General features: G+C 59.7%; 3 protein-coding genes across 3 annotated transcripts; 1 reads left to right on the plus strand and 2 right to left on the minus strand.

Moving 5' to 3' along the window:
• Positions 1-834: 834 nt before the first annotated feature.
• Positions 835-5,856, minus strand: SRPX2 (sushi repeat containing protein X-linked 2; the record flags this gene model as incomplete). Its single annotated transcript, XM_082004096.1, has 10 exons — positions 835-1,415; positions 1,739-1,860; positions 1,934-2,067; positions 2,212-2,391; positions 2,509-2,630; positions 2,732-2,858; positions 3,250-3,426; positions 3,542-3,733; positions 3,821-3,907; positions 5,787-5,856. The coding sequence occupies 10 exons, from the start codon at positions 5,854-5,856 to the stop codon at positions 1,235-1,237; spliced, it is 1,392 nt and encodes a 463-aa protein (XP_081860222.1). The 3' UTR covers positions 835-1,234.
• A 982-nt stretch (positions 5,857-6,838) lies between these two features.
• TSPAN6 (tetraspanin 6) lies at positions 6,839-11,741 on the plus strand (the record flags this gene model as incomplete). The annotated part of the gene is made up of 7 exons (XM_082004141.1): positions 6,839-7,406; positions 7,517-7,705; positions 7,890-7,964; positions 8,559-8,657; positions 8,917-9,072; positions 9,758-9,841; positions 11,673-11,741. Exons 1-7 carry the CDS (start codon positions 7,320-7,322, stop codon positions 11,739-11,741), a joined length of 759 nt encoding a protein of 252 aa, XP_081860267.1. The 5' UTR covers positions 6,839-7,319.
• Positions 11,742-15,321: 3,580 nt separating this feature from the next.
• TNMD (tenomodulin) lies at positions 15,322-24,213 on the minus strand (the record flags this gene model as incomplete). Its single annotated transcript, XM_082003962.1, has 7 exons — positions 15,322-15,819; positions 16,229-16,401; positions 17,562-17,715; positions 19,565-19,666; positions 20,472-20,612; positions 23,905-24,039; positions 24,166-24,213. 7 exons carry the CDS (start codon positions 24,211-24,213, stop codon positions 15,610-15,612), a joined length of 963 nt encoding a protein of 320 aa, XP_081860088.1. The 3' UTR covers positions 15,322-15,609.
• Between the last annotated feature and the right edge of the window lie 256 nt (positions 24,214-24,469).

Genomic DNA, 24,469 nt, shown 5'->3' on the forward strand with positions numbered 1-24,469 from the left:
GCGCAGGAGCCACACTCACTGCACAGGAGCCACAGTCACTGCACAGCCAGGCAGGGCTGCCAAACGTGGGTTGGTTTGGTGGTTTTTTTGCTTATACTTTAATAAACATGACCTTCTCTAAACAGGCTTGGGCAGAAAGTCTTCTTGGACTAGCTTTGTTTAAAGGGTTTTCCTTTTGTCTTAGGCTTTGCACCAGATTTCAGGCTCAACTGGAGTCCTTGGGGACCCTCCCTTCTTTTCCCCCCGCCCAGGCAAAATGCTTTGAAATGTGGTTGGGGTTTTTTTTCTTCTTCCATTCTTCTTCCCACCCTCTGTGTTTCGCAGCCTACTCTCTCCTTGTCTTCTCCACCCTCCTCCCACAGGATGCTGCTGGCTCCAGGTCCAGGATGAGGGCAGCTGTGCACAGCTCAGCCCCAGCCCTGGCTGTGGGGCCAGGATGGAGCCGTGCGGAGGCAGTGGGGGGGGGGGGGGGGGGGGGGGTGGTGGCCCCCAGGAAGGATTTGTTTCCGAGGCGCCTCTGCGATACACCTTCTGCCACCACTGACTTTTATACAAATTTTATTTATTTAGAGTTAATATTCCACTGCCAAAAAAGGTCCCAGGAAGGGTTGCCCCGTGGCTGGTGGAAGGGGAAGCGAGGGGCAGGGTGGGGACGGTGAGCCCTGGGGGTGGGCTGCACGCTGGCTGACTGCCGCGGGCTTTGCTGAGCGTGGGACTGTTTGCTTTTATTAAAGGCTTTCTGGCAGGACCCTGGCAGCAGCACCTGCCCGGCAGGGCTGACCCCAGGTGGGAAGGGAGTGGGTTCGGGTTGTGCACGGGGTGAAGACAGCCGCAGGGAGGGTGAAGCTGCTGCGTTAGAGGCTGTCACCCTGCCTGCCCTGTCCGCTCTCCTCCGTTCTGGCAGCCCAGTGTTGGGCACCCCTTCCCCTCCTGGCCTGGGGTGTGAGCAGATGCCCTCCGGTGTCTTCCGCCGCAGCCCTGGCTGGGCTGAGCCATCCTACCCCGCAGCCGGAGGCTGCTCCTGCCTCTGGGCGGTGGGGATGCTGCTGGCACATGGCCCCCGTCCCGGGCCCTGCTCGCGCCTTTGCCAGAGCAGCCGGCGAGGGGCATCCCTTCCCCTGGAAGTCCTTGGCACCCTGGTCCTCCTCTACGGTGGGCAACTAGAAAAGCAGAAAGGAAGGTGTCCGTCCTCTGAGGCTGGTGGCGGTGGAGGGGGGCTGTCCCCGGCGCTGCCTCACTCGCAGGGGTCCCCGCTCTGGGCCCGCCGCGCCGCCTCCCGCTCGCTCAGCAGGTAGGTGTCAATGAAGACGAAGAGCTCGTCGGGGCTGATGGGAGAGATGTAGCGCTCACGGTCGGCGCCCGCCTTGTCCAGCAGCACCGCGTTGAAGTGGGAGCGGGTGAGGTGCAGGAACTGCCTGGGGTGCAGGGGGGAGCCGCCGGTCAGGGCTGGGGGGTTGCTGTTGAGGCTGAGCCTGCCTGCCCCATGCAACCCTGCTCAGGTCCTCCTGGGCTGGTGGCTCCCATCTCTTCCCTGGGGCTTGTGAGCTCCAGGAGGGTCTGGTGATGCTGTATTCAGGCTTGCTGGGGGCGTCCCCACATTGCACGAGCCCCTCCGGTGCAGCGGGCTGTCTGTGAACCCAGCTGCAATCTCATGCTTTGCCGTCCCCAGAGGTGTCCCCATCCCCGGTCCCCTCACACAGGCACCTGGCTCTGCAAGACAGGCCCCCGTCCCCCTTACCTGAGCTCCTCGATGATGCCAAGGGACAGCTGGTGCTCCCGGATGCGTCCCACCTCGTGTGGGGGCTGCCCCACCAGCTCGATGGTGGTAACGTGACGCAGGTCCAGCCCGCAGGCGGCTTGCTGTGGAGGGAGGGGTGGTGACAGGGTGCTGGGGGTGGAAATGGGAAGGGGGGCAGCGGGAGGGTCTCCTCACCTGCAGCATGGAGATCTGCATCTTGTAGTAGCGGTTAGAGGGGTCTGGGGCTGAGATGACGAGGAGGCGGCGTTTCTCGTTGAACTGATCCAGCAGGCTGGCGGCCGAGTTCACAGCTGTGTTAATCTGCATGGCTGGGGCGAGAGGCGAGCATGTGGGGAGGTGCCATTTTGCCCCCCATCACCCCCTTCCCCACCCCTTCACCCTGCCCAGGCAGCATCACTCCTGAGCGCCGGGCACCGCTGCGGGCAGGTCCTCCCCTGCCCCACACTGCTTACGTGCGCAAAGGGGCTGGGAGCCCGTCCACTGCTGGGTGGACTGGCAGACCCGCAGGGAGGTACCCTGCCGCTCGTAGCCCCCGTCGCACAGGTACTCGCAGGTGGCACCGTAGTTGTTGCCGTCGGAGGTGCAGGAGAGGTAGCCGTTCTGCGGGGGCTTCAGGACGGGGCAGCGCCTCACTGCGAAGAGGGAGGCTGGGTGAGGGCTGGGGGTGATGGGGCACGGCCCCAGCCATGGGGTGCAGAGCCCGGAGCTGGCGGGGAGGCAGCCAGCAGCCCTGGGGGAGGCCACCTCACCTTGGACGCGGATGCTGAACTTGCAGCTGGCTCGATTGTATGCCTGGTCATGGGCGGTGTAGCGGATCACGTGCTCTCCTTCGGAGAATTCAGAGCCAGGTTCCGGGCCCCGCAGCATCACTCTGCACCCAACAGACGGGTTTCTCCATCAGGGCCTCAGGAGGGAGCACCCAGCACGGCCCCCAGCCCTCGCCGGCGGTGCCTGCAGCACCTCCGCCCTCACCTCTTGATGATGCCGTCAGCAGAGTCCTTCACCCGGGGGTGGTCCCAGTAGACGGTGGCGGTCAGCTTGCCTGGCTCGGCTATCCGCTCCCGGGAGTCCGGGCAGCGGATCTTGGGAGGCTCCAAATCTGCCCGCAGGGAGGAGAGAGAGTCAGAGAACCTGCAGGTGCTGGGGCTGGGCCACGAGAGCCAGGCACTGGCCCTGGCACTCAGCCACCCTGGGATGCTGTGCACAGCCCAGGCACCCCGGAGCCAGCCGAGACCTGCTGTAAAGCCAGCACGGAGTGTCCCAATCCTGGACCAAGGTGCCCTGCACCAGCCCGTGCTTCGGAGCTAAGGGCACCTCGGGGAGCAGTGGGGACAGGGGTCCCAGGGCTGGAGGTACAGGAGCTGGCACCTGGCAATGCCCGGGTTGGATGTGGGGGTGATACCTGCAGGCACCCCTGGAATGGAGGGTGGCCTGCCCTTGCCTGCCCCAACAGCGTGGGGCTGTGGGAGGATGGTAGGGTGAGAATTTACCTACACAGATTGGCTCGCTCCCGCTCCAGCGCCCGTCCTCCATGCAGACGCGGCTTCGGTCGCCCTCCAGCTGGTAGCCGGGCAGGCAGGTGTAGTCGCAGCGGGAATCCATCTGCACGCCGGCCGAGCACGTGTAGGAGCCCCGCAGCACCGCCGGCAGCACGTGGCACCGGATTTCTGGGACAGAGAGAGGAAAGAGGGGAGGAAGGCGGCTGCCCGGCCATGCACCTCAGACTGGGTGCCACGGGTGCCCGTGGGGATGCCGGCAAGCCAATGGCCGGGGCACACTCACGTCGGCAGTACGCCATCCCGGACCAGTGGCGGCTGGGCAGGCACTGGACGGCACTGGGCCCCACCAGCCGATACCCACGGGCACAGCTCAGCTCACAGCGTGTCCCCAGGCTGCTGCGGTAGGAGCCCCCCCGGGGCGAGTAGCAGGTGGCCTCTCCACGGTGGATGTTGAGCGTGGCACACCACTGCGGCACTGGGGGAGAGGAGGGAGGTGAGGGGGGCACCTGGCCCCTCATGGTTTCCCCATGGGGACCTGAGGGCTGGGTTTGGGAGCTGTTACCTCGGCGGTAGTCCAGGGCAGGCTCAGGGGGGGCTTCTTCTACATATACTTCATTGGTGTGGCTCTCGGCCGCGTAGTAGCCAGACCCTGGGCAGGAAGAGAGAGCAGAGGGGGCTGTGCAATGGTCCCTGGCCGCAGCAGCACCCAGGTGATGATGCCTCCCCGGGCAGCTGCATCCTCCAGCCCCAAAACATCCCACAAGTCTCCAGCGAGTGCTCCCACCCCCGGCAGACCCTGTCCTGTCGTCCTTGGGGCTGCCGTCAAGGGTTAAGCCGGGTGGACAACGAGCCCAGTCCCCAGCGACTTGGTGTGCGTTGGCACCAGCCCACAGACTAAACAGCAGCAGGCGCAGCCGCGGTTATGGCAGGAAACGGGTGCTGGCGCGCAGTGGGCTGGCACTGACCCCCGGCTTCGTGCTGCCGGGAAGGTCTCCTTCCACCCGCTCCCGTGGCACCGTCCCTGCCTCGGGCCTCCCGAGGGAAGGAAGGAGGCTGCCCTCTCCTGCCCGTCCCAGCGGAGCCCCTGGCCGAGGCAAGGGAGGAGAGGCACGCCGCCCGGCCGGGGGGCTGGTGGGGATGCAGCCCCTCGTTTGCACACCAGGGAAGGACGAAGCTGCTGGAGGGACGGTGCTGGACGGGCTTGGCTGGAGCTGCTGGCCTCACGCCATCTGTGCTGCGCAGAGGGGCCGCTGGCCCCATGGATGGTGGGGGGACATCCTTGCAGGCCACCCTCTGGCCTGCACCGTGTCCCCATGGGCAAGGGACCAGCAGGCGAGGAGGGAGCCGTGCAGGGGGAGAGGGCTGGCACCCTTCCCTGCGGCCCCTGGGGGCCTCGGCCGGCCGCGGCATTCCGCAGCACTGAGCTCACGTTTCCGCCGCGTTTCCTCCGGCCCCCGCCAGCGCTGCCCCCTCCTCGCCGCCAGCCCACCCCACCGCGCTCCCTGCTGCGGCATGGCGGGGATGCTCAGCCTGGGAAGGGACGCCGGGTGAAGCGGCAGCCCCGCTGCGGCTGCACCCATCCCCCCTTTCCCCTGCGCCGGGTTTTGGGAAGGGGATATCTGCCGAGGCCAATCCAAGCAGCAGCCCCGCCGTTGCCGGGAGGAAACTCCATTACAAATCTTTCCAACATGAACTTTACTACAGAGCGACTCCCCGGCGCTTACCACAAGTTCTGTTAAGTCGCCCACTCGTTCCCACAAAGCCTTTTATCCCAACGCCCTTCCCACGCTCCATGGCTGCCTTGGGGAGCGGAGGCCCCCGGGGCGAGCGCAGGGCTGGCATCGGTGGGGCCGGCGGTGGGGATGTGTCGGTGACCCGGTGAGCAGGGCTGCTTCCCGGGGGGCTGCCGAGCCCTCCGCTGGGGCCCCGGGGACGGGGTGAGCTGTGTCCCCGCAGGCAGATGTGCCATTTAATCGTGATGTTCCCTTTTTGAGCAGGCGCTGCCTCTTCCTTCTCACCTGGGGCCAACTCACAGCTCCGGCTGTGCCAGGCAGGAGCATCCCCGGCCAGCTGTGCTGGCAGCGTGGCAAGGGGATGGGGACAGGAGCAGGAAGGGGGAAACCCCCCCAAACAGGGCAAGGGCTTTTGATCCTTGACCCGGCTGCCTGGCTGCGGGGGCGAGTGGATCTGAGCACTCTGTCCAGGCAAACATCTGCTGGCCGATGGCCCCCGCGGGAGCCGGGAGTCAGCGGGAAAGCTGTGCTCCCGCAGGCAGGGGTGTGATGGAGAGGCTGGTTTTCTGCTCTGCTCTGGATGCCTCCCAGCACCCCCTCCGCTCCTCCCCGTACCCCACAGCGCACCCCCGCAGGCACCCCATACCCTGCTGGCACCGATGTTCTCCCCAGCATCACTGTACCAGGGCACCCCTCCCTCCCTCCCCGCCCGCCATGAGCCCCCCGACGGGAGCGGGACCCTGCAGGCTGCCGTCCCCGGGGAGCCCTGCTGCGCCCGCAGACCCCAGCGCTCACCTTCGTGCCACGTGGATGACACCAGCCTGGCGAGGACAACCAGCAGGACGGGGGTCACCTCCTGCGCCATGCCGGGGGGCCGGGGGCCGGCGGCCAGCCAGCCCACCCGCTGCACCGGGTCCAGGAGGCAGCCGCGAGGATGGAGAGGGGCTGGAAACGGGATGACGGCCCCTTCCGTCACTTTATCACTGCACAGACGTGTGACCCTCCTGCCTGGACGTGCTGCCTGTGCTGAGCAAACCTACTTTTCCCCTCTGCTGCCCATCCCAAACATTCAAAAGCCGTGAGTCAGGCCCAAAATGATGAGATTGTCAAAAATAATAAATCCCGGGATCGCCTGTTTTCCAATGCGCCTCCTGCTTCTCCGAGGCTTTAAAAGGTTGTCAGATTTTTTTTCTTTGCAAGCAGAAGAGCCAGGAGCCTGTTTAGACACAGGAGAGAGAGGAGCCAAGCCTGTGCCAGCCCTGCCGAGCTCCGGGAATGGGGGGCCGGGGGGGCCGAGGGCAAAACCGCAGGAGGCAGGACACTCTTTCCCCCTCTTGCCAGGCGGGAGGGAGAGACCTCGCTGCAGACGGCGGGCTCCGAAACCAGTCCTGAGGTAAGCGCTTCCAGCTGGGGTCTGTTTTCCAGCTGCAGTTCAGCCCCTGCGAGGCAGAGGTAATGAAGCGCGCTCGTTAGGACTCGCCGCCCCACGTCCCATGGGGTCGGGCGGGAGGCAAGGCAGGAGCCGGAGCCATGTGGGATGTTGGCTCTGGAGCACAGGACTGCATGGGTGAGGGGAGATGAAGGATGGGAGGTAGGGGACAGGTAGGGGAGTTGGCGTGAGGTGGTGGGGGGGGGGACACACGACATGCTGCCTGAATGCACTAATTATGTGGTGGCCAGGCCAGTAAGCACACTAATTAATTACACAGCTGTCCTGAGCAGGAGAGGGCTGCTTGCCGCAGGGTGTGTGGAGCCCACAGCTCCTCGCAGCCTGGGACATCTCCGAGGAGGGGATGGGACGCTCACCCCATAACGGGCAGGAAGGCTGTCGCTTGCCGGCATGGTGACCGTGCCATGTTCTAGGGAGCAGTGTGGCTGCCCCGGCTGGTCCCTGCTCTGCAGGGGGACACCTGGGCAGGAGGTGGGCGCCACGTTGGGGCTGGGCCTGCATGGCCAGCCGCTCGGGCAGGAGAGCAGGGACTGCGCTGCACGGAGCAGGCAGGAGGTGGCACGGAGCAGGCAGGAGGTGGCACGGAGCAGGCAGGCGCTGGCACGGAGCAGGCAGGCGCTGGCACGGAGCAGGCAGGCGCTGGCACGGTGCAGGCAGGCGCTGGCACGGTGCAGGCAGGCGCTGGCACGGTGCAGGCAGGGGGCGCCCCCGCGGGGGAGGAGCGGCGCGCCTTCGGGCGCGCTCGGCTATTATCGTGAGCGTTCGGCAACCTCCGCCGCCGCTCGGGCGCCTCCGGCGGGGCGGGGCGGGGTCTACCCGGCGGGGCGGGGGCGCGGCGCGGCGGGGCCCGTCCCGGCAGGAGACGGCCCGGGTCGGCCATGGCGTCCCCGTCGCGGCGGCTGCAGACGAAGCCGGTGATCACCTGCCTCAAGAGCGTCCTGCTCACCTACACCTTCGTCTTCTGGGTGAGCGCCGGGCCGCGGCCGTCCCTCCCCACCCTACCCCTGCGACATGTTCCTGTCGCGCCGCCCAGTCGCGACAGTCGTAACCCATGACAGTTTTCCCCTCTCACCAGGTGTCAGGCATCGTGCTGCTGGCCGTGGGCGTCTGGGGCAGGGTGAGCCTGGCCGTCTACTTCTCCCTGCTGGACGAGAAGGCCACCAACGTCCCCTTCGTCCTGGTGGGTGCCGGCACCGTCGTCGTCCTCCTGGGCACCTTCGGCTGCTTTGCCACCTGCCGCGGCAGCACCTGGATGCTCAAGCTGGTGGGTGGCCCTGGACGGGGCGGGACGGGGCCCCATCCCCTCCTGACCCGTCCTGACCCATCCTGACACATCTCATCCTTCCCCATCCCATCCCAACCCCATCCTGTCCCATCCATTCCATCCTACCCATCCCATCCTACCCGTCCCATCCTACCCCGTCCCATCCCGCCCTTTCTGCCTGCAGTACGCCATGCTCCTGTCCCTCATCTTCCTCATCGTCCTGGTGGCTGCCGTCGTGGGGTTCGTCTTCAGGCATGAGGTGAGTCTGGGCGGCTGCTGCTGGTTGCCAGTGCTGCAGAGCAAGTTTGATGCTGGTTTTAACCCAAGTGCAGTTGCGGATGTCACTGGAGGTACAGAGGTGCTGCTGGGAGCGGTGCTTAGTTTAGCTAAAATGGGGTTAGAACAGCCTAAGGAGCTGCTTGGTCGCTGTAAGGACCCCTGAAGTCTCTGTAAGAACAAGGCTGGGTGCAGGGTCTGCTCAGCAGAGCACACTGCCCCACCACCAGAACAGGCAAAGTAGCCTTGGACTTTAATTTCTGGCTTTGGTCTATCTTCTGCGATAATTTCTGGAATTAAAGCTCCTCTGAGGGTTCTTGCGCCACGAAGCAGCCTGCTTGCAGGGGCGGGGGGTTGGGAGCGTGTAGGTCCTTGTTATTACACGCAGCATCCCTGCTGCCACAGCGCATCCCAGCCTGCCCTTTAATACAGCGTTTAATTGCCTGGGTGGCCGAGGGAATGTCTGCTGGCCACAGCCGGAGTCATTCCTGCCGTCGCCGAGAGGTGACTAATGTGGCACTGTGGGTCCCAAAGCGCGGGAGGGGACGGTGCCGCCGCAGAGACCTTTCTCTTGCAGATTAAGACAAACTTTGAGACTAACCTCAACCTGGCCTTGAGGGACTACAACGTGACCGCGGATCGGCACAGCGAGGCCGTCGACACCATCCAGAGAACCGTGAGTGCCGCAGGCTGGCACCCAGCTGGCGGTGGGTGGGTGTGCTTGCCTCACCCCGGGGCGTCCCCTGGGGTATCGGCATCCCTGTCGCAGTGATGGGGGTCCTTTTGCACCATGACATTTTGAGTTTGGGAGATGGTGGGTGAGATGGGGGCAGTTCCTAGTGAGGCGAGGGCAGGGGAGCTGTGGGAGTGATGGTAGAACAAGGGGGTCAGTACCCTGGTGTGACCGTGCTCCCCCAACATACTTCCCCCTCCAGCTGCACTGCTGTGGGGTGCAGAACTACTCGGACTGGGAGAGGACCGAGTACTTCACCCAGAGGGGCATCCCCCGGAGCTGCTGCAAGAGCCAGGACGACTGCTCGGAGGAGGATCTGAAAGACCTGAGCAAAGCCAAGCTGAAAGTGTTTGTGGATGTAAGTTAAGCTCAGAAAAATCCCCTGCCAGTCCTGGAGGTGGGGAGGGCAGAGGTGGGTGGGTGGAGAGGGGCTTGCCCTTCCCTGGGAGGCTCGAAAAGAGAACTGCTCTCGATGCAGACGCCCTGTGGCCTGGGGACCCCCCTGGGGTGGAGGCAGGGGAAACAAGCCCTCATGTCAGAGGCCCCCCCCTCTACTCCTTCCTTGGAGGTCAGGGACCAGCTGGACCCCAGCGCTTGCGCTGGGGGCTGTGTGTTTGGGAGAACAGGTGAACAAGGAGCTAATTGCACAGTAAAGTTCGTTTTGGCAGCATTGATGTCGCTCGATGGCTGTGCAAAGTCCTGACCCGGCGGTGAGCGCGGGTGACCTCATCCGGCAGGGACAGCTGGGTGATGCAAGGGACGTTCCTCTGATGAGTCATCTTGCTCAACCCAAGGCTCCCGTTGGGAGCAGCCCAAGGGCAGCCCTCCCCTTGATAACGCGCTGGGCTGGGAGGCTGGTTGGTGCAGCGCTGACAGGGAGGTGACTTTGCCAAGGCCAGGCAGGAGGGTGACAGCCAGAAGCCCTCGGCTGCCCGCGGGGGAGCATCTTCCCCTGAAGCTGTCGGTGCTCCGGGGAGGTGCCAGTTTGTGCTCCTGGGCTTGAAAAACACTGAACCCATGTGCTCTCTTTCCCTCCTCTGCAGGGTTGTTTTTTCCTGGTAACATCAACGATGGAGTCAAAAATGAGCGTTGTGGCTGGAATCTCCTTTGGCATCGCATGCTTCCAGGTAAATCTCCCTTGCTTGGCACAGGAGGAGTGCAGAGTGAAGCTCGTGTGTCTCCGGAGGTATTTAATTTCTGTGCAAAGTCTGGTGTATGTACAAAAGGCACAGCCTGTTTTAGCCAGGGAGAGGCAGCTATTCTGTGGATTCCCCTGGGGTTTAACCTCACCACTGTGCAGTCTCCAGTCTCTTAAACCCAGGGCTGAAGCACCAGCCCTGTTTCCATGAGCCTAGGTTATTTAAGAGGAGCTCCTGTCTCAAACAACCAACTTAGAGAAAAAACAAACGGACCCCGCGCTGTGCTGGGCAAAATCCCTGCGTTTGCTGTTGGCAGGGATCAAATTTGCACCCTTCCTTTTCCTACCCACCGACCTCGCTTTTTATCAGGGAGGTGTTTTTGCATTGCTTCTGCATGGCCGGGTCCCTGTGAGCACCCCTGGGGCACCACTTGTGCTGGCGGCTCACACCCCGCACACCGCCTTACCCTGCGACTGTGTCCTCTCCCTCCTGCTCCCCCGCCTCTCCTTTACCTTATCCTGTAGGACACTTCCTGCGGGAGCCGCAGCAGCGGTGTGCTCGCCAGCCCCTGCTCCGGCAGGCTTTATCCCGGCAGGAAACGAGAGGCCCCTGCCTCCGGCTCCGCGGCGCTGGGCGTTGGGCGCGCTGACGCTGCGGTGGGGCTTCCCGAGGTGCCGAGGGTTTTCTGATGCATCGCAGCGGGAGCTGCAGGATGCACAGCCGGCCCTTCTTCAGCTGGTTTGTGGAAGTTTGCTGGGCTCTTGGCACTGAGCAGCTGTGGAGCGAGGTTGGCTGGCCTCGACTTTGGAGGGGCTTGAGTTCACCCTCCCCTTGATCCAGCACGTGAGGCCATGGCACAAGCTGCGAGGCACTGGCCCCCGGGACCACCGGCTGACCGTGCCAGCACGGGGAGGAGGAACCTCACCAAGATATTTCTCTCATAATAAGCATGTCGCCATGTGTTTCCCAACTGATGCACTAAACTGGGGGAGAGGCGGGAGCCAACAGCCCCTGGCTGCAGCTTGTGCTACCAACTGCTTTTGGTTGTGGCCAGGAGACCCTGAGAGCCGGAGCCGCGCTGCTGTGCCCAGCCGCTCGCCCTGCTCTCCCCGTCAGCTGGGCTGTGCTCGCTGTGGGGTCACCGAGACGTGACCGACACACAAATGGTGAGCTGCACACTCCCAGCCACGAAATTATCTCGGCTGATGCCAGGCTTGGGAATTATAACTGGTTCCTGGCTTTTATCGCTCCTTCAGCAAGCTTTGCTGCGTCGTGTGACCAGCAGGGACCCATCATGCAAATGTGCCTCTCACTTCACTGGTGTAGGTCAACCTCCTGCAGGATCTGGCCCTAGATGTCTGTGCAGGGGCTGGGAGGCCGTGTTGTGATAACAGTAGCGCGTCCTTCAGATGCTGATGCGAAAACAGCAACCTTGCTTCCCCGCTGTCCTTGCAACAGGGAGAGGTGGCTGCTGTTCTCTGGTGGCTGTGTAATTGGCTGTGACGCTCCTGATATCTGTGTAATCTCCAAAATTACCATAAAACAGTAGATGCTCCATGAAGCAAAATGGAACAGGACAGGATGCAGAGCATCCCTTGTGAGGAGCTTGTTTAGCTGATGCAAACCAGGATCCTCTGCTTCAGCCTCAGGTGCTCCGAAGCAGGGCACGGCAGCCCATGTTGTGGTTTGTAAATCCCGCTGTTCGTCTTTGGATTTTATAAAACTGATGCTCTGGAGCAATTTGTCAGGATTTTCCCCTAAAACACAGCATCCTGGTTTTGGCTACATCTGAAGTGTGGGGTTTTTTTCTCTTTTTCAGTTGGTTGGCATCATTCTCGCCTGCTGCCTGTCCCAGTACATCACGAACAATCAGTATGAGATGGTGTAGCTGGCCCCCAGCACGCTGTGGCTGTGGCCGGGTACGTCTGTCCAGCGGCGTAAGCGCGGTGGGCCGCCTCTGCATCCCTGGCTGCTGCTTGGTCACCCCTGGGGACCTTCAGCACGGCAGCGGGTACCACTTTCGGGGGTGTGTGGGGCTGGAGGGCAACTGCAAGACTGTGTCTGCTACATCATTTTGAGCTGTGTATAAATCCAGCCTTTTCTGTTAATGCTTTGTCTTGTGCGTTGCAGGGTATGCTCTGCGCGGACAGGGAGGATGCCACCACCTCTAGTTTTCCTCGAGATGCCGCTTTGTGAAATCTTGCTTTGAACTGACTGATCTTCTTCTCAACTAGCTCATAGAAACGAGTGCAGCAGCTGTCCTGGTGCGCTCAGGGACTTGTCCTAACACTACTCTGCTGTGCCACTGCGTGGGATAATTAGTGTAGCTGCGGTGGTTACAGCAAGCGCGTTCCTCCGGGCGCCGCAGCCCCCGGCTCTATTTGGCGGTGCACTCGAGTGCCGTGCCGAAGCCGATCGCGCGGGCAGCCTCGTGGGACTCCCAGTGCTCATCTCTGGTGCCTCCGTCGGGAAAGCGATGCGTCCCCTCATCTCCGGCCACTGCGCTCGGCAGCCCCTCAACGTCCCCTCGCTCTCCGGACATGGTTGCTCTCGAGATGGGGCTGTTGCCCCATTAAAATACGGCCCTGCCTGCCTGAAGCCCTTGGCTCAGCAAGGTCTCGGCTTGTTGCCAAGCTCTCTCTCATCCCTGCCCTGGGTTTTATATACTTTTTTTATAGTTGTACTTTTTAAAGTACAGGCTGTAGTGATTCTTTGTAAGCTGTAGCGAGGTTTGGTGATGTAGCTCCTGGTGCCTTTACCTTGGTAGGTGTCCTTGCACCGAGTCAGCTGTGACTTGACTGTCAGTATTATATGCTGCTTATCTCGTTTTGTGTATCGAGTAGAACTCTCTTGTCCTGAGACACAATAAATATGAAGATATTTTACTCTGTGAACCTGCCTTGCTTTTCATCTCCTAGAAATTCTTCTGCTTGAGTCACTGCAAACAGCAGCAAAACCCCCCTGGGAGGTAATCTGCTCGCCCCGGGCCAGCTGGTAACCTCTGGACCGTCGCAGCTCACGTTTCTCCAATGCTCACCGGTGCATTTGTGCTTACAAATAACTTCTGTAATTGAATTTTCTTCATAACAGCGGTTGTGTAACAGTGCTGAAACAGACGGCCTGGAGCATCCCAGCCCAGGAGCTGGGCAGATGAGTTCAACCCCATGCAAACGCGTGCGTCGTCTGCCCGGCCGGCCGCTTGCTGGGAGCAAAGGGCAGGGCAGTGCCGCTGGAGCTGCCGGCATCCCCAGCCTCTCCCGGGGGCAAGAAACGTGGATTTAAGCTTTTGTGTTCATTTGGCACCGCTCATCTTTGGGCTGTTTCATCAGAAAAAAACCTTTGCCTTACTGAGCGGGGTGCCGCAGCGGTGCGGGGAAGCTCCTCTCCCACCCAGCTTGGGGGATTTTCGGGTCTCGAGCACCGAACTCGCAAGGGCTGTGGCTGGGAGCAGCCGGCCGGCTCCCGGGGAGGACGCAGGTGTAAAAGGAGGGGTTAAGCTGCGGGTAGGAGTGGTGGCCCTTCGTCGGCGTCAGCCCTCTGGTAAAGGCTGCTCCGGTGCTGGGTGAGCTGCCCCAACCAAACCGCCCCGTGGTGCGGCAAATCACCAGGTACGGGGCAGCCTTGCTGCTGACGGAGGAACCCCAAGGGGAACACCCGAAATCCTTGTGTTGCGTTTAACCTGGGTGAGTAAATCCGATTGTTGTCAGCGCCGGGCTGGCTGAAAGGCTCCTGGGTCGGGACGGCGAGGCAGAGCGCGTCAGAGCACGGAAACCGGGTTGGAGAGATCGGCCGACGGCCGTTAATGGATGGACGGAGACAGTGCAGGAGCACGGGAGGAGCAGGGCCAGGTTTGGATAAACCCACCCTCCTCAGAAAGCCTGCGCAGAGGGAGGGGACCCTGCTCGGGTGCCTTTTTGGCTGCCCTTGGTGCCGGGCTGGGCAGTGCCGGCTGCGAGGGGTGGCCATTGCCCGCTGCGCCCCGGCCTCCGCAGGCAGCTTCCTTCCCGGGACGGAGGGCGGAGGCGATGCTGGGCGGGTGGGGATGGTGCTGGCAGAGTGGGGCACGGGGGGGCACGAAGGTTTCTAAGCTGCTGCAGGAAAACTGGCACTGCCTGTCTGTGCTGGCCCGGAGAGCGAGAAGGCTCGTCCCGCCTGCTCGTACCCATGCCAGCGGCAGGCATGGCGGCCATGGAGGGGGTGGCTCTCATCCAGTTAAATGGTGTTTATGTAGACACCTTGCTTTCATTTGGAGAGATATCAGTGACGTCCCGGCGGTACAGACACGTGCTGGGGGAGAGGCTGGGCAGACTTGGGCCACCGCTGTCCTGGCAAAGGCATTGGATGTGCCTTGGTGACCCAGCTGGACCCACCGAGCCAGGACACGAGCAGCGCTGGCTGGCCCCGGGGCGCCGGTTTGCTGCAGCAGCTGTGGCCAGGTGGGTTTCACACACCCCCGCCGCATTCGCACCTTCCTCTCAGGGGGATAAACGTCTTGGGGGACTTGTCAGAAATGCTGGGCATCCCCGAGGCCGGGCGGTGTCCCCTGGGAGCCCGCGCCGGCAGCTCCGCCGCACCGCGCTCCCAGCGTTTTAACCGCGTTGCCAGCACAGCCATGAGCAGGGGTGGAGGGAACAGCCCTTAAAATGTGCTCACGTCCCTGCAGGAGCCGCAGGGGCCCCGGGAACACCACGGCTGCGCCGGGCACAGTGGCAGCGAGCAGAGCCTGACCTCTGCTCCCTCCTCTGTACCTACAGCTGGGCAGGCTCCTCCATCCAGGCGTTTCCCTGAAAACTCTGGCCGTGGGACCGCGTGCTCCCTTGGGGATACTGAGAGGGTTTCACCTGGTGATGCCCGCGGGATGTTGAAGCTCCTTGGCAGCAGCCAGCTCCCCGGGATGGGAGCTGGAACCTGGGCTCTGGCGTGAGCGCCGAGGGCGTGAGCAGAGGGAGGCTGCGCTGGGGGTACACGGGGATTTTGGCTGTTAGCCCTCAGCACTGCTGCAGGCATGTCCTGCTCAGGGCAGCAGTGTCAAGGACTTAGTTTTTCTCTCCTGCAGCTTGGGTTTTGCCCATTTTTTGGTCACAGGGCTGGGGACAGCTGATGGCACTTGGGGTCCTCCGCTCCCCACTCCCTCTGGCTTTGGCTGCCTGGTTCCCCAGGGGCTCCTTGTGCCCGCTCCTGCCTCCGCCTTGCCCGCACGCTGCCATGCTGCACATCGCTCCTGAGGGGACTGGTGGCACCCCTGAGCTGTCACTAATAACTATCGAATACGTCAGAGTACGCTGGAACAGAGGGTCGGGACGTGCTGAACAACTGCCAGTGCCGTCAGGGAGCAAATTAGGGACCTCCGCACGTTCCCAGCGAGGCGAGCGCCAGCAGTCCTGGTACCTGAGTTATGGATGCTCGTGATGAGGCAGCTGAGCAATTAGATCACTTCTCAGACCCATTAAGCATCACAGACTGAGACTAAACGACTTTCCATTTTCTTTGCAATCGCTCATACAAGACATTTATTGTTTGCCTCTTGCTGCTCAGCGTGGCGACGATGCGCTCGAGCATGGCCTCCCCGCGCCCCGCGGGAGCAGCGCGGGGGGACGGGCGGTGCACGCACGGTGAGGCTGCCGCGGTCGGCGGGCTTGCGTGCTCACCGGCAATCAAGCAGGTAACGGCCTGCGCGTCGGCTACGTCAGGATGCATGGCAACGCGGCGGGCGGGCTTGGGGCAGCACCCAAGCACTGGGTGCTGCACGGCGGGCGCTACACCCTGCCCAGCATCCGCGCAATCCACCAGTTGCAGGGCATGATGATCCGGCAGATGACCCTCCCGCCCTGGTAGCAGTAGGGGTAGGGGTAGTAGCCCAGGAGGGGCTCGCAGACCCGCCGGCAGTAGCGGTTGGCGCGGCGGCACTGGGCACAGCAGTAGCCTCGCTCATCCCACAAGGGGTGGAACTCCAGCCCATTCTCCGACTGCTGGGAAGAGACAGCGTCAGTGCAGCAAGGGGGACATGTGGCCGAGGTGCCCCAGGAACACAGCCAGGACGTCCCAGGAGCATGGACAGGACATCCTGGGAGGGCAGCCTGGGCACTCCAGAAGCATGGGCAGAGCACCCCAGGAGCATGGCCAGGGAACTCCAGAAGCCTGGGCAGGACCTCCCAAGGAGCACAGCCAGGGCACTCCAGGAACACAACCAGGAGACCCCAGCAGCACAGCCAGGAGACCCCAGCAGCACAGCCAGGACACCCTGCGACCATGCCAGGGCACCCCAGGAGCATGACCAGGGCACCCCGGGATCATGGCCAGGGCATCCCAGGACCATGGCCAGGGCACCCCAGGACCATGGCCAGGGCACCCCAGGGTGCGATTCCCCTCACTCACGTAGTCGTTGACAGGCAGATCCTCCTCGGTGAGCTGCCGTGCCCGACGCTTGGGCCCTGGCTGCGCATCCTTCTCCACCTCGTGTTCGCTCCCCCCGTCCCACCAGCTCTGGTTGTCTAGGAGCAGCTCAGAGTCGTCTTCTTCTGCCCCTTCAAGGTTGGCCAGCTCAGGAGCTACAGGAAGAGCCCAAATATGGTTGTGAACAACCAGGAAGCAGAGGGACAAATGCAGCAGCAGGCATTAATGTCTCTACCAAAATTTGGTGCCAAGGTACAAGAAAAGCCCACCAGCAAACCAGCTGTACTCCATTTGCTCTTACCAAGCTTGGGAGAAGGGCTGTAGGAGATAATATGCTGGGAGGAGAGGGTAGAGAAGACATGGCCTGTCCCCTTCCCGTGCTCATGGGTGGTGGGTGCCCGTGGGTGGTGTTGGCATCCCCTGCATGGGGCTGCGGGTGTGGGGAAGCACGTCCTCATGGTGGGCTCTGCTGCTGGGGGACATGATTTGTAGAGCCCCAGCAAAGCGACACGATTTAGGGCGGATTAGGCGCAGCTACAGCACCCATAGCTTATGTAAGACCCACAGTGACATTAATTTCCTTCGCTGGAACTCAGCCGCAGTTGGGGTCTGACAGCGGGGACCAAGGAAGCAGAGCGGGGACAGCAGCTGAGGACAGCAGCCTCCCTCTGCACCGGGGACCTCTGATGCCCACTTGCTCCCAGGACCATCGATGGCCGTGAGCCCGTGGTACCTGTCGGGGACGAGATGTGCCTCTGTGGCTGCAGAGCGAAGGGATTTTTCTCGATAGGGTTTTTTAAACTAGCTCATTCTGATAGAAGTGGGTTAGACAGAGCAGGTAATTACGCTGGCGGATCTCAGAGGCCGCAACCTCTGTGAGGGCTGTGTAGTGAGCAGCTGGAGGTGGCAACCCCGTCGTGTGATTTAGATGCAGATGTCTGCTCATGCTCTGATGTTCATGCGGTGACGAGAATTTAGGCGTCCCAATTTCCAGCAGTGCTGGCTGCTTTGCAGGTACAAAGGGTTGGGTTTTTTTTTTTGCCTTGTTATGAGGAGGGTGGCCACTCTGGAAAGGGCAGGGCAGTGGGGAGCCAGTGGAGACAAGCGCTTTGCAGAGAGAAACTTCAGCCCCTGCTATTACATTGGCCATGTTCTCTTCTGGTCATGGCCGACACGAAGCTACAACGAAGCTCTGGAAATGGGTTCCCACCATGTCACAGTAGGGAACACGGCAGGGGGGACGCGGGTGGGTGGCAGGGCTGCTCCCAGCGAGGGGGCTCATGAGCACTTCGGGGAGGGAGACAGCTCCTTGTACCTGCTATCGGCGTGGGGTGGATCCAGTAGATGGTCACATTTCTGCAGATGTCAAAAATTTTGGAGCTCTTCAGGAACTCTTTGTTCTGAATGGGCTTCTCCCCAGGCACCCAGACCACAGACTGCTCAAAGTAGGTGGTTGTGATTTCTTCTCCCTGGAAGAAGAGCGAGATTTCACCCTGGCATGGTGAGACAACCTCTCTCCACTGCTGGCTGCTTCTCCTCCCCTTGGCTTATGCAGAGGCACCTCTTCCCTCCCAGAGAGCAGTAGGACTTCATCCTGGCTCTTCGTGCTCACTGGGTGCACATGCAATACCCTGCTGGTCCTCACGTGGGGACACCCATCATGAACCTTGTCTTTCCTGTCCACTTTCAGCCACCACCACCCCACTCTCTCTTCCCTCCGTTTGTCATGCTTCAAGACCCTTCTCCTGTGCAGTCCCCACCATCTGGAAGAGCCTTCTGGAGCACCCCAGCTCATTTAAAACCCAAGGTTAAAACATCTCCTCTCTGCTTTGCTCTTACTACTTAATTTCTCTCTCCTTCTGCTACCGATTTTGTGATCGAACACTTTAATTTATTCCTCACAGAAATTCTTTGCACGGCCGTATGCTGTAATTTATACCACATGTCTCTGCCGTTGCATTAGTCCATGGCGTGTTTTGGCAGACGCTTAGGGAGGGAGATATATAAAGATTATTGGATGGGTCTGCTCTGAGCTATCTGCCAAGACAACGTTGTGTATGTTGGTGGTGGTAGCCCATAGAGCAAGCTGGGAAATGGCATTTTTCTTTCCAGAAGGTGTCTAGAGCTGTATTTCTCTTTTATAGAGTCTTTTCTTACAGCTTTGGGAAAAAGGAAAGAGCCAACACAACCTGATCCTGTCTGAGTCATTTTCGGAGTCTCTGGTGAAAGCCACGGGCTGGGCAGGTGCTGCTTGAAGGACCTGGCAGCACATGGGCTCTGGGAAGAGACGACTAGAGCTTAAATCTACATTTATCTCATTGGGTTTTACATTTCAGCTCTCTACCTGGGGCAATGTTCTGCTAACGCCTGGGAAGTCATATCCCTTTTACGACGGTAGCTGAAAAGATCTATTAGCCTCTTACAGCACAATCAAAGAATCGGTGTCTGGGAATTTGGGTCATGATTCAGGGAAATGTTTCTGCCCACGCTTCGTTTCAAACATGTGTCCTGCCGGTGTTTTATCTGCAGTAGTGTCCTTGGGGGGGATTCAGTCTGCTAACACCCTTCATCTTGCAAATGGGGAGACAGGAGGGCTGTGCCACAGGGTGGTGCCACCGCCGGGGGCTCGGGGACGGGGGACAACAGCTTTCAAGGGACTGAGCCATCACCCCAGGTTACGCTGTCACAGAGGGGTTAAAATATGGAGTCAAATATTTTTTTCCACACAGCGTGCAAAGCGTGAGGCTCCTTGTAGCAGGCTGTGGTGGGCAAAAGTTAAACGGGTGTAAGAAGCAATCAGGCACCTCAATGGGAGGAAGGTCCATGCAGGACAAGGAGGTGGCCCCAGCCCGGTGCTTCCCATCTCCCAGGGCTGTACACCAAGTGCTTTCTCAAATCGCATTTCTTAAATGCGGCTGCTCTTTTAAATTCATTACTTCTGCCTCATTCTGCTTGAGAACATGAGGCTCAATTCTCAGAGAAAACAATTTGATTGACTTCTTGGTGCCTGCTAATCCTGAGCTGCCTTGCGACCGTTTGACTACAACAGGATTATTGTTCTTGATCCCCAGTATTGTGCCGAGAGGTTTTTGTCTGTCGGCTGTCTAATCCCGTCTCTTTCCAATTGTTGTTTTTAGAAGCAATCCTCTGAAATAAGATCATTTTATGAAGTGATCACAACTCATTATTTCTTTATTGCAGCATCTCTGGGAAAGCTGGAGAGATGGGAGGGTGGTGGGGATGGAGGCCACACTCCCCACGCCGGTGGGGAGTGGGTTTCACCAGGGGCAGAAATTATTCACTCTTTTATTCACCTACCTCAAGCTCGGGGATCTTGGCCTCCGTCGTCTCAGGTAGGACTTTAGTCTGAGTTTTGATGAAACATTTTTGAAGTCCCACAAAGAAGATGCCAGTTATTCCCTACAGCATCAAAACAAACACCAAAAAAGCAGTCAGGGCAAAGCAGGAGGATAAACAACCTCATCGTACAGAGGGTACAGCTGGATGAGGGTTTAGTTGTATTTTTCCTGTCGATGTTCTTGCACAAACTATGTTCAGTGCTGGTGCTAAGATGTACTAACAGGTTCTCCTAAGGGATATTGCATTTTATGGTTTGGGAGAATTGGGCTTTTTACAAATAGTTTAAGGCAGATAGTCATAAAATTTTACTTTGCTCCCCTTCTCCTTATAACTATCACGAGCTCTACTTATAATAAATAAAAATATGCAGAATAGCATCTGACCGTTATGCTTATATGAACATTCAGCCCCCAGTTCCTGCTAGGCTATTAGCTGAAAATTTTGCCATATGTCACTGCACAGGGTATTTCCCTACAAATTTTAATTAGGTTTCAGAGAGAGCCTACAACATTGTCATGAGGTTTTAATGCTCTCCAGACAGACAAATGTACTGGGCTTGGATAGATTTATGATGATTGCATTCCTTTGCAAGGGTAAATCCAGTAACTAGGTCTTGCTTGTAAGATGTATTTTGCTGGAACTGAAGCACGCCACTATTAAATACCGGTGGAAGCTTATGTAGATACACATCTCCTTTCCTTTGAGAGCATCCCCAGAGAGTCTGCATCTGGGCATTGCTCTCCCTGACGCAGAAGCAAATCATCCTGGAGCTCGCTCCAGCAATGCCACGGTGTCCTAAGGGATCCCACCAGTCCTGCTGTGAGGCAGCAGGCAAGGTCCCGGGGACAAACCCTGCCGCACTCACATTTTTGAAGTCATGGATCTCCAGGATTTCCTCGCTGCCATTCCCACTCCTGAAGGTCTCTGTCCTGGCCAGAGGGTCGATCTCCATCACAATCTTCTTCTTCTCGCCGTGGCTGAAGAAAGTGTGTTCCATGTCATAAACCTGCGAGGGACAAAACCGCACGGGGGTCGGCTCAGCCCCCACCCAATTTCACATGCCAGCCAGCGGGCGAGTGGGCTGGTGCTGGGTGCCTGACCCCTGCTGCTGGGTACCTTGCCATGGGGCCGGCTGCTTCCCCGCACCCCGACTCTGAGCCAGGACGATCGTCTGTGTAGCACAAGGAGAGGCAGGTCCCAGGCACCAGGGCTGGAAGAAGGGCAGGACGGGGCCAGGCTGTGGGCGGACATGTGTGTCAAGCCTGGGAGAAGATGTTCATCACACCCTTGCACCAGGAGCTTTGCCATGGCTCAGCCTGGGCCAGTGTTTTCTGTGGCACGAGCCTGTTTACGTCCCAGGCTGGACTGAAGTGCTGAGCCCAAGCGACCTCGCTTTGCCGTGTCCCTGGCTGCCTTGCTCCACCACTGCATCCCTGGCTCACCTGCTCCATCACTGCGTCCCCGTCTTTCTTGCTCCACCACCGCACCCTCAGCTCGCTTGCTCCATCATGTCATCCCCAGCTCACTTGCTCCAGCTCTGCACCTTCTGTTTTTCCTGGAAAGGCAGAGGTAAAAGCCTCTCTCTGCCTGCAGGAGATCAGGGATTTCCTGCGGATCAAAGACCTCCTTGAGGGCTGATGAAGAGCTTCGGGGCGTAGCAGCTGGCTTCCCAGCGACACTCATCCCCACGGGGAGCCGGGCTGAGCTGCGCCGGGGGGAGCAGCCCTCTCCTCCTCGCAGGTGCTCGCCGCACTCAGCCAGCCCAGCAACCCTCCAGTCTCTGCGGATGCCTGACCCTCAAAGGATGAGTGGTGGCAGATGCCATCTGAAGCATAAAAATGATCCTGCTGGTGTGGCGAGAGCTGGCGAACCTTGGGGAGTCTCGTTTCCCAAATCAAATGGTGTTGTGCAGAAGCAAAGGGCTTGTGCAAAACCCCTCAAGTCCACAGGGCAGCGGGGAGTGATGGAGGCACGGGGACGGGAAAGCCCTGTTCGTCCCCCAGCACGGCCGTGGGGCTGGGGAAGGAGCACCCAGTCCCCGCAGCAATGCCGCGGCGAGGGGCAGGGGCTCTGCTTGCAGTCCCAACCGAAACCCCATTTCACAGTCCCCTGGTTCTTGCACATCCCTCCCCATCAGGGGGTTCAAAGCCTCTTAGCAATGTTTTCAGCACCAGCATCCCCCGTTTTGCAACGGCTGGAGGAAGCCCGGGCGCAGAACTGGCCGTGCAGGCAGCAGCTGCCGGCTACCTGTACCCCTGCTTAAAAGTTAGAAGAGCGATGTGTGCCTTGGCAGCCATGACCATCCCCTGTTAGTCAGGAGGAGGCTCTTAACAAAGATATATAGCTGTCAATGGATTTTATGGTATGGTAAAAAAACCCTGAAGCCTAAAATGGCTGGAAGGCCACTGGTTTTGACTGACAAAATGAGCATGGTGCCATAAATCATTTCTAGGAGGGTAGGATCCCGGGTGACACCTTACCTTCAAGTGCCTCTCCATTTACGAAGAAATTACTTTTGCCAGTGCAGTGGCCAGATAACCCATTTGGGCTTGGCCGGCTCTGTGCTGCTCAGAGAGCTGTGAGATGTTTTATAGGGCTAAAAATGACACTTGCTCACAAATCGTTGAAATATGTCCCCCTGCGAGGCCGCGACGAGCCCCTCGTTAGCTGACTCATCGCCTTCGCTCGCCAGCTGTGCCGGCCGGCACGGATGCTGCCGTGCAGAGGGCAGCACCATGTCCAAGGCCACCCCTCAGAGGAACAAGTCTTCTTTAAAGATTTTTTCCATTCTCTGGTTGCATGAAGGAAGTTTGAAGGGCTTTTTTCTTCTTTAAGAGCTTAATTCCCCTTGGTTTATATTTTTGAGCACTAGGAATTTCCAGCATCCCCTGTCCCGCTTTTCCTGGAGGGCTCCCGGGCCAGCTGGAGAAGCGGATGCTCCATGGCCGCAGACGACGCGGCGATGCCGGACGCCGGGAGCATCGGCGTGCAGCTCCACTGCAAGAACATCTTCGCTCTCCTGCGACCTCGCGCTTCGCATGCCCACCCATCAGGCGTTGTGATGGGCTTTCAGAAATACTGACGGGCTTCACTCTCCACCAGGGCCCATTGGCGAGGATGCTGAGGGCCGGTGCTCTGGATAACTCTTCCAAGGCTGCGGCAACGGCTCTGCGCCGCCAGCTCAGAGAAAACCTCCCCTCCGGGGGTTAACAGCCTCTTCCCCCCGCGGCTGGCAGGCACCCTGTTTTTTGAGGAACAGTAGAGACTTTATAACCGTTTTGGCAGGATGCTGGAGGCACATATGGCTTCTATTGCTTTTTCTTTTCTTTCTGGGGGTATTGATTTCTATTTGCTGATAAGAAGACAAAGTTTCCGGCGAGCGGGGCGCTTCCTCTGCCCGGCGGGAGGGCAGCCCGGCTGGGCTGGCCTGGCTCTGGTGTGGGGCTGGGAGAAGAGAGGAGATGCCACTGTGGGAAAGAGGCCGCCTTGGCTGCGCATGGGAATTTTGGAGACGCTCTTGAGGGTCGGCAAAACCCGCCGGCATCAGGGTGCAAAGAGGGACCTCCTGGGTGAGCGTGGAGGGTGAAAGGGGAGGAGGATGAGGAGCGCCGGGCAGGTTGTTGGCTTCAAGGTTAAACGATTTGCTTGGGGTATGGGACCAAAAAAAAAAGGGTTTTGGCAGAATTGCCGAGATCCTGGCCGGAGCGGGCAGAGATTCCGCCCCCGGCACGCTCAGCACTTACAGCAGCGTCCGTCTGGGGAGCTGCGAATAAATGAGCACAATCCAGTTACCAGAAGTGCCTCCAAAAGCTAATCCGTCTCACTGTCCCCTCACATTGCAGACACATTAAAGTAAGAAATATAATCCGTGACAATCAATTACCACTGCGTCCTGGCATTCTCTCCTCTTTATGTGGTGGCATAATGACTTTTCCACCAGTTTCTGGCAAGATAATTGAAATGAAATGGAAAATATTTTCTTACTTGTCATAAAATTTGCTGCCGGTGAAATAAGAGTAACTTTAACTCTTCGTGGCATAGCTCCCATCCCCTGTAACTGTCAGTTAGGGAAAGAATGCGGTGACAGAGAAAAAACCCAGCCCGCCTAGAGTAAAAGCTAGTTATGAATAATACAAAGATTTTTAAAAGTCCCACGAATGCTTGTGGTCTAGGAAAATGCATTTTGTAAAGTTCCCTGGGTTTCGGGGTGTAGTTAAAGATTTCAGTGAGTCGGGGGGAGACAGCTCTGGCTGGGGAAGCGGCACTTGGAAATGCTGGATCAGAGAGTTTTTACTTACTGTTCTGGGTGTTGGGCTCCAGAGATATTTGACACCAAAAAATACAAGAATGAGAGAAATGAGCAGCACGCTGATGAGCAGCCCGCAGATCCGGTGTCTGCTGCAGGTCTTCTTTCGCGTCTTGGATGCTTCTGCCTAGTTAATGACAGAAGAGCGATACCCGAGGTTGGCTGATGACTCAAGGAGGGGCGAGTACACGTGCACATCAGACATTTGTCGTGCCGACAAGCCGCACGGTGGCAAAGCCAGCCACGAACTTACGTCCAGAAAGCGGCAGTCGTCCGGGCGCTCCCGAGCTGTCCCTCCCATGGTCTCCTCCGTGTGCGAGGACGCGAGCCCGCTCCGAGGTGGAGTCACAGAGGCTCTGGGCTGCAGATGCGGGGGGGAAGGTTGGGTCGCTGCCGCCCCCGTGGTGGCGGCCGCCAGCTTTCCCCACCGCCTGCCGGGCCTCGGGCCCTCCTGCAGCGCTCGCCGTTTGCAGGGCGCGAGCGATTCCCTCGCGTTTGGAGACGAGCCGGGGCGAAGCTCTGCTGCGCGGTGTCGGTCGGCCCCGGCCGGGGTCCCC

This window comes from Phaethon aethereus (genome assembly GCF_964289735.1).
Source record: "Phaethon aethereus genome assembly, chromosome: 10".
Classification (NCBI taxonomy): Eukaryota; Metazoa; Chordata; class Aves; order Phaethontiformes; family Phaethontidae; genus Phaethon; species Phaethon aethereus.